This window comes from Antedon mediterranea, chromosome 3 (genome assembly GCF_964355755.1).
Source record: "Antedon mediterranea chromosome 3, ecAntMedi1.1, whole genome shotgun sequence".
NCBI classification, from domain to species: domain Eukaryota; kingdom Metazoa; phylum Echinodermata; class Crinoidea; order Comatulida; family Antedonidae; genus Antedon; species Antedon mediterranea.
In genome coordinates this window covers 26,485,221-26,494,417 of record NC_092672.1, presented here as the reverse complement: position 1 = coordinate 26,494,417, position 9,197 = coordinate 26,485,221, and the positions used below count along the sequence as shown (strand labels likewise).

The 9,197-nt window shown below is 33.4% G+C and overlaps 1 protein-coding gene across 3 annotated transcripts in view; it reads left to right on the top strand.

Moving 5' to 3' along the window:
* Positions 1 to 1,458: 1,458 nt before the first annotated feature.
* Positions 1,459 to 9,197, top strand: part of LOC140045110 (fumarate hydratase class I, aerobic-like) — an 8,986-nt gene continuing 1,247 nt past the window's right edge. Inside the window, exons 1-11 of one of the 3 annotated variants that reach the window (XM_072089861.1) lie at positions 1,459 to 1,516; positions 1,906 to 2,073; positions 2,604 to 2,731; positions 3,445 to 3,583; positions 4,273 to 4,373; positions 4,924 to 5,130; positions 5,881 to 6,007; positions 6,658 to 6,848; positions 7,327 to 7,437; positions 8,257 to 8,463; positions 8,990 to 9,109. In XM_072089861.1, coding sequence (XP_071945962.1) covers positions 1,911 to 2,073; positions 2,604 to 2,731; positions 3,445 to 3,583; positions 4,273 to 4,373; positions 4,924 to 5,130; positions 5,881 to 6,007; positions 6,658 to 6,848; positions 7,327 to 7,437; positions 8,257 to 8,463; positions 8,990 to 9,109 — 1,494 coding nt within the window. In that variant the 5' untranslated portion in view covers positions 1,459 to 1,516; positions 1,906 to 1,910. Of the gene's footprint in view, positions 1,517 to 1,876; positions 2,074 to 2,603; positions 2,732 to 3,444; positions 3,584 to 4,272; positions 4,374 to 4,923; positions 5,131 to 5,880; positions 6,008 to 6,657; positions 6,849 to 7,326; positions 7,438 to 8,256; positions 8,464 to 8,989; positions 9,110 to 9,197 lie in introns of all 3 variants that reach the window. The other 2 variants (XM_072089864.1, XM_072089863.1) reach the window with 2 other exon arrangements.

The window sequence follows — 9,197 nt, the reverse complement described above, 5'->3', positions numbered from 1 at the left end:
AGGAAAGTGATAAATTTACTATTAGTAATCCTTGGCCACATTACCTAAAGACATAAAATTAAATAAAAATAAAAATAAACAGGCATTGCTAATATCTCGAATTAGGAATTATAGATAGTTGTAGGTTTACTCCATATGGCCACTGGAAGCAAAATTAAGAGTGCTCATACATTTCAATATTATATTTATTTTTTGATATTTTGATATTCGGCTATTGGCAGAGGGTCCTCTTCAGCTCAACAATAGGCTTATTCATGACAATATGAATAAGAATTATTTATACGTGATAACTATAATTGAATATATATTATATATTTGTATTTCACCTCCTGTGGTTCAACAACAATTAAAAAGAACTTAAGAAAACGTAAGATTCGACATGAATAACTAAACTAAAAACTATTCCCAAGCAACAATACAATACATCAATCATTGTGAGTATAAGAAGATCGTTCTCGATCCTATGCAGAATATTTTTTTGTAATGGCATTGTTGTATAAATAGTCAGGAAGATGCCTTTCTAGTAAAATAACTTTGCATTAAAATAATGTCCGTATAGGTAATCATAAAAAGAGTCTAAAATAATGTTCTATGTTTCTTAATTCTTCTTTTCTAATGTTGTCAAAAACGTGCTGAGTTAAATAGGCCTACAAAGTAACATTGAACTGTGCACGCTTTTTGACAAGCATGAATCCAAGAAATGGAAGATTGATGATTAAATTCTTCAATCTTTGATTAGTCTTGCAACAATGATTATGACCATTTGCTTGTTTTACAATCAATTTGTTGAGTAGAGTGTTTGATCTTGTTTAAACTGGCACCATAGCAAACATGTTTTCAAGAAGATACTTTTCTATTTTGGTTCAGGTTTTTTAATTTGGAATAGGTTAAATAGGTCTAATGAATTGAGTTTTTTGTACATTTGATAACTCTGATTTATATAATTCTCACAAGGGCTATCCAATATTCCTAACTGAAAATGGTGTGAACACTGAACGGCAGATATTATCTATAGTTGCCTGATGTATGTATTATTATCAAATAATGAGTACAGTATTAAAATAATAGGAACCGGAAAAGTCGAGCGAATCATAGGTCGGTATTTGTAAATATTATTACAAACATTTCAAATTAAAATCAGATTTTAAAGATATCATTTAAAAATGAATTTATAACAACGTTATTTGTTGTAAAATGAGTTGGTAAAATTCTGTGCAATAAACGAAGAAAGGAGGATCGTAAAGTAGGCCTACACTTAATATGTCGATAAACAAGACCATATACTGGCTGCAGTCGCGTGCTGAAATTAGTGTTTACCGACCGACCGACCAAACCGACCGCGAAGTGTGAGGAGCTGTATAGAGTCGCGTTGCACGCACGCGACTAAAAATACTGTATTTAGTTTTGAGAGGCTTTTTAGTGTAGAAAATAGAGGGCGAATGACTTTGTTGTTGTTGATTCACCACCACCCACCGCCGGTCAACAATCGGTCATCCTCCTTTCATCGAGTTTCTTGGTAAGTGAAGTTTTTACTTAATTTGCTTAATTTAAAATTGTTTAAGAATGATTTAATAAATTTTAATTTCCTTAATAAACTGGCATCACAAAACATATGGCAACGCTAACCGATGCACGTAGTATACAATTATGTATGTTTTAGGCTAGGCTAGGCTGTGATGGATTTTTTGACAACCGACAGATCTGACACTACAAATACTCACTTGTGGACGGCGTTGAATACACTTACAACACTAGGCCTAGCCTAGAACAATGTAGAGTCAAACAAACACACATTTAATTTCCATTGTATTGTGGTTATGTAAGCAGATTAGAATAATAGGGTCCTATCATCAGTGTTTTTTTATTTTTCTCCTAGCAGTCAGTGTTTTTATTTATTTTTCAAAGTGAAAATGCAGAAACAAGTAAAATTGTTGAGATTGTTGCGGCCATGTGGGTCGTCACTATGGCAGCAAAAGTGGTGCCAGAGAACAGCAAGTACTGTCAAACCATTCATTTACCAAGATATTTGGCAGATGGATAAACTAGACGAAACGACCTTTAGGAAACTGACAGGTGAGCAAATGACATCCAGATAGTACTGTGTACTCTTATCATTAACACATCACTGTTTCATAAATATTTAACCAGTTCCCAGCTAACCAGTTATATACATTCAAACAAACAGAATTATGAAACACAAAATTTAGAAAATGAGATGGCGTATATAGTAATGTATGAGTAAACATATATTTTTTTATTTACTACTTTTTAAAAGTTTATTTTCATCTTTTTTATCGTCTTTTCCATTATTTCCTCAACAATTTTTGTTGTTGCTTTGTTACTTCCCCGTAGTCAGAGGTGTATCCAGGGATTTTTTAAAGGTGGAGCGCTAACATCATTGATGTCTGTCAAAAACAGATTAAAAACGTAACTTTCATAAATTCAATCCACCTGTCAGAGGGTGGGGCTGGCAAGCATGTGCCCACTAACGCCCTTGGTAGTGCCACATTATCATTTCTTCCTCATTAACATTCCCATCACCCCCTCCACATCTTCAATAGTAAAATACAAATTCTACTTATTAACTTACTATTTTTAACCAGATAAACATGTTTCAACTGTTGAGTTTGGAGGGAGAAAGATTCTCAAAGTTGAACCTCAAGCACTGACCTTGCTGACCTCACAAGCAATGGTGGATATTGCTCACCTTCTTCGACCAGCTCATCTTGGGGTGAGGCTTATCATCATTTGTTTTAAATATAAATTTTCTCATAACATCTGACATTAACAATTATAATTAATTACAAAGATAGATGGATGGATTATCAATATTATTATCAAATCTAAATCCACACTAATCAAATATTAACAAGACTAATCAAATCTTAACCGACACTTAGCAGATCTTAACAAGACTAATCAAATCTTAACCGACACTTAGCAGATCTTAACCGACACTAATCAGATCTTAACGACACTTAGCAGATCTTAATCGACACTAATCAGATCTTAACTGACACTTCGCAGATCTTAACCGACACTAATCAGATCTTAACTGACACTTAGCAGATATTAACCGACACTACTCAGATCTTAACTAACACTAATCAGATCTTAACCGACACTTAGCAGATATTAACCGACACTAATCAGATCTTAATTAACACTAATCAGATCTTAACTAACACTAATCAGATCTTAACCGACACTTAGCAGATATTAACCGACACTAATCAGATCTTAACTAACACTAATCAGATCTTAACTAACACTATTAAATTGGCAATAATCAGATCTTAACTGACACTAATCAGATATTTACTGACACTAATCAGATCTTAACTAATACTATTTAACTGGCAATAATCAGATCTTAACTGACACTAATCAGATGGTATGATGAAACAGCATTGTTTAAGCTATAAACTACACTTGTTTTTACAGCAATTAAGAAAGATCCTGGATGATCCAGAAGCATCAAGTAATGATAGGTTTGTAGCGTTAGAGTTACTAAAGAATGCTTGTATTGCTGCAGATATGGTGCTACCAGGTTGTCAAGACACAGGCACTGCTATTGTTATGGGTAAACTAGCTATTGTTTATTGTCGACAGGCACAACTATCACAGGCCTTGTCTTTTAAGGCGAGCAAGTGCGATCACTCACCTAACACACTCCTAAACTGCCCTTGAGCGAGTGCGATCACTCACCTAACACACTCCTAAACTGCCCTTGAGGAGTGCGATTTACAACATGCCTAAATTTGGTAAACTTCTACACACCAAAATACAAACAGCAAACCTCTGAATGTATTGAGGAGTGCAATTTGTAGCACACCTATAATTTTCAAAAGACAAGGCCTGAACTATGGTGTATTTATTGTTGAATTTCACCACTATTGTTATGGGTTTTAACTTTTATAGGCACCACTGTAATTGTTATGGGTACTCTAATTAACTAAATGTTTATTGAATGTTGACAGACACCACTTGTTGGCTACTGTTTAATAATTTGTTGGTCTTACCAAAGATAAAGTACTGTATACTGACACTGAAAAACGAAAACACTTTAGAAAATTATTATCGGATGGTAATCTGAGACCTGGCATCCACTAGCCAGAAATATATCTCTAGATGAGATTCAAGGATACTTATGGATAGAGGTTAACAGACTTAGAAATGATACACACACTTAACAGGACAGGACATTGTAGGCCAGCTCAATGTCTTCAATTTTTGAAGTATGCCATTTGCTTTTTAAAATTGATTTTCTAGGTAAAAGAGGTCAAAATGTATGGACAGATGAGAATGATGAGGAGCATATATCAAGAGGAGTTTATGATACATACACACAGAGAAATCTTAGGTATTCACAGGTAATTGTTTATGATGTTATGATATTGGGTTATATTATTACTGCTCAAACAATACAAATAAATATCAACACGTTTGATTGTTTTTTTTTTTGTTTTTTTTTTTTAACCATATTTAATGAGGGTGATCCATCCAGCTATTGCTGATCATTAGGGACCCTCAGAGGTTCACAAGACAAACATATACACAAGATGCTCTACATAAACAAAGTCTTATTACAAGTCTTTGGGAGTGGAGTAATTTGGTCCTTAGAAAAAATCCTGACATGTGACATTGTTGTGTTTGGTATGATTTTTTAAGACATAAGACAAAACTTTATTATCTGCAATCCAAAGAAATTACAAGAGCTTGCAGCCAAACATACATAAAAGTATACAGCCAAAAAATATCAATATTTCATAACCTTCCTCAATACAGTGAATGTGTTTCATTCCTCCTTTATTTTATCTTGACCTCTCTCTGACCTTATGGTCTGTACCATTATATTTTAGAGTGTTACACTATAGTAGTGTAGTAAGCTGACCATTCCATAAACAACAGATTCTTTTATAGGTATCACCTGTAGACATGTACAAGGAAGTAAACACTGGTAACAATTTACCTGCCCAGGTTGAGATATACGCCACACCTGGCAACGAATATAACTTTCTATTTATAGCCAAAGGAGGTGGTTCAGCTAATAAAACGTTCCTCTATCAACAAACTAAAGCATTGCTAAACCCAGAGAAGCTTGCACAATTTATAAACGAGAAAATTAAGGTAAATGAAATAATATTTAAGTACACTATACAATTTAATCAATTAGATTTAAATGTTAGATGTTTTCAATTGTTTATAAGTAAATCATTAAAAAGAGAGATTTTGACTGGTATCTGTGAGGGCGTGTGGCGCAATGTGTTGGACGTTGGACTACTGATCGTGAGACCGAGGTTCGAATCCAACTCTCGCTGCATTGCTTGTATCTGTAGGCAAGATACTTTACTTACGATTGCCTCTCTCCACCCAGGTGTATAAATGGGAACCCGGTTAGATCAAGACACAACTTTGCGCTGATTACTAGCTGCATTATTGAAGTATGTTTCCATACGTGTTTGATCCAAAAAAATGACTGGGGTAATAATGTTCAGCACTTAGAGGTTTCATTACATTAGGCACTATATAAATCCAGGATAGTATTATTATCAGGGCAGAAACTGCAGGTGTCCATCATCACTTCCCAGCAGAGAATTTATAAATGAAAGACAAAATGTATAGATAGATACCCATCTCTGTCTATTCTTTGTTTTCCAGACCTGTAAACCCAACTAATAAGTAATCCAACTGCTTGATAAGCTCTCTTTATTTAAGTAATTTCTGTCTCTACATCAGCTGATAAAATCAAGCTGCCTTACTGCCTATCAAATCTGTTATACTACGCACTGCATAGAAATTGGAAAAAGTATAAAATTCATTTGTAAAAGTTGTTCACATTTTCTAAAAAAGTCATATTGATTATATTTGTTCATTTAGACCATTGGCACAGCGGCTTGTCCCCCATACCATCTTGCATTGGTCATTGGTGGTCTGTCAGCAGAGATGACCCTTAAAACTGTCAAACTAGCTTCAACAAAGTACCTCGACAATCTTCCTACAAATGGTGAGTGCAGTACAATAAAGGTCATTGCTTTAAAGGCCATTGACTTAAAATCAGGTTTTGATTCCAACGTCCAATGACATTCACTATTTACCATGCTGGGATTTGATTGGTCGTTCATTGAGTACCACGCCTGGTTTTTATCAGAAACATAACAAAAATTACATTTAAAACAATGGGAATCTTTGTGAGTAAAAATAAAACACAAATTATTTATTCTGTGTGACAGCGATAGTGGCTGTGTGTGTATTAGTACACCGGTGAAAGCCCTGACTCATCTTGAAAGGTGTACTATGTTCTTAGCTACTGTAGATAGACCTATGGTTTATAGTCTTTATACAAAGAGAAGACTTGTTCTACCATCATAACCACGGAGCTAGTTAGAACCCTTGCCGTTGTTATTCCACTGTCTTAATAGCTCAGCCTGTCACTTGCTATGATGATGTCTAGTTATCCCACACAGTAAGGATGTGGTTTTTAGTTAGTGATCAGGATTCTTCAACAATGTTTTTATTCATTTCTCTATTTGTTAGTACAGTATATTTCAATGAGTTATGGTCAAATTTGGGAAAAAACTGCAAATTTCACTTTAACTATGATACAAGAAATTCATAATATGAAACACTAATGATACAAATTACTTCTAATTATAGGTGGTGAGTTTGGACGTGCATTTAGGGATTTAGAAATGGAAGAACAAGTACATAAACTAAGCCAGAAAATGGGCATAGGTGCTCAGTTTGGTGGCAAATACTTCTGTCATGATGTTAGGGTCGTACGTCTACCACGTCATGGGGCTTCTTGTCCTGTTGGTCTTGGCGTCTCTTGCTCTGCGGACAGACAAGTACGTTTTATGAGCAATATATAATTTTTCTTAATAATACTGTATATTAATAATAATAATGAAATTTGAAAGTTGCATTTTAAGATGAAATTTTTTTTAAATATTTTAATTAGTAAATGTTTTATGGAGTTTGTACTGGTAGAGCATTATCAACTACAAGGCAACAGATGATAAACAATGTGCATACTCACAAACTGATTGTTGTGATAGATTCAACATTTACATCAATTTCGAAATGAGGTTGCCAATTGATAGTACAGTTACAAGACAATATTAGAATGTTTAAATTATACATTATGAATTGCTGTCAAAATGAAATGTAGAATGTTAAACTTTGACAAGCGATTTGTACAATAATCCCATTATTTGTACTGTAAACTCATAATCTGTTGAGAAAAAATATAATTTTTTCAAAATAATTTTTAGTCTACTTTTTAAAATTCATTTTAATTGTTTTATTATTACTTTTTTTGTACAGGTAAAAGGTAAAATTACAGAGGAAGGTATATTCTTAGAACAGCTTGAGAAAAACCCAAGTCAGTATTTACCTGAAGTAGCGGAGGACGATCTTAGCGAAACTGTCGTTAAGGTAGCACCATAAAACAATATTACTGTACTACGATTATATTTAACTTTTATAAAGAATAATAATAAGAGGTTGATACTGAATTAAAGTAAAATTAATATAAAAACAGTAATATATTATTCCTATAACAACATATACAGTGCAAAATAACTCTCGTAATAGCATTACTTTTTTTAGTAGTTGATATAGAACAACAGACAATGACCAATAAAACATTGCCTAACAAACAATGACCAATAAAAACACTACCTAACAAACAATGACCAATAAAAACACTGCCTAACAAACAATGACCAATAAAAACATTGCCTAACAAACAATGACCAATAAAACACTTCCTAACAACAATGACCAATAAAACATTGCCTAACAAACAATGACAAATAAAAACACTGCCTAACAAACAATGACCAATAAAAACACTGCCTAACAAACAATGACCAATAAAAACACTGCCTAACAAACAATGACCAATAAAAACATTGCCTAACAAGCAATGACCAATAAAAACACTGCCTAACAACAATGACAAATAAAAACATTGCCTAACAAACAAGGACCAATAGAAAACACTGCCTAACAACAATGACCAATAAAACATTGCCTAACAAACAATGACAAATAAAAACACTGCCTAACAAAATGACCAATAAAAACACTGCCTAACAACAATGACCAATAAAACATTGCCTAACAATGACAAATAAAAATACTTCCGCAACAAACATTGACCAATAAAAACACTTCCATACAAACACCAATCGAACAACCAAAATATCCTTGATTTTCACACTGTTTGAAATGTTAATTTATTCAAACTAGGTGGATTTGAATCAACCAATGAGCAGCATACTTAGTAACCTAACCCAGTATCCAATCAGAACACGGCTTAGTCTGACAGGAACTCTTGTAGTAGCAAGAGACATTGCACATGCTAAACTACAAGAGAGGATAGACAGTGGAGAAGGTTTACCACAATACATCAAAGATCATCCAGTTTATTATGCAGGGCCAGCCAAGACACCAGAGGTATACAAACCACTACATTTTGATATTGTATGGTAGTATGTTAAAGATGTATTGTCCCCCTGAAAAAATAATTCTTAACAACATTTTTTTTTAAATATACCATTATAATAATAATGCACATTCAGCTTTTAGTAAACATTTTGAGAATTTTTGCCATGTGAAGTTGTTGACTGATCCACGTTCGGTAATCATCCTGTGTAGTGCACATCATCTATAACAGTTCTATTTCACATCCAAAGTTGTAGCACTGCGTTTTTTAATGGCCCAGCATTCATCAATGAGTTACAATGAATATATTAAAGTTTGTTTTAGGTAGGTGAGTTATAAAACAAATAATGAATGTTTTATTTTAGTCTTTCAACTCAATTAATTTTCTTACCATCCAACTAAATGTATAGGTTTATGCTACTAACATACTATAGAAATAAAATGGAATTCAGTCAAATAATTTTTGTCAACTGTCTACAAAAAAGGAATCTTCAATCTCTTCAATTAACTTAGTTTGTAAATGAATAACTTCTTATAGGGTTATGCTTCCGGATCATTTGGTCCCACCACTGCTGGTAGAATGGATTCTTACGTGGACAGTTTTCAAGCAGCTGGAGGGTCAAAGGTCATGTTAGCCAAGGGAAATCGAAGTAAACAGGTAGGTCTGAGAAAATAGTTTTTAAAATAATAATAATACAATTTATTTCCACAAATTATAGAGCAAAATACAGAGTAACAAAATAAAT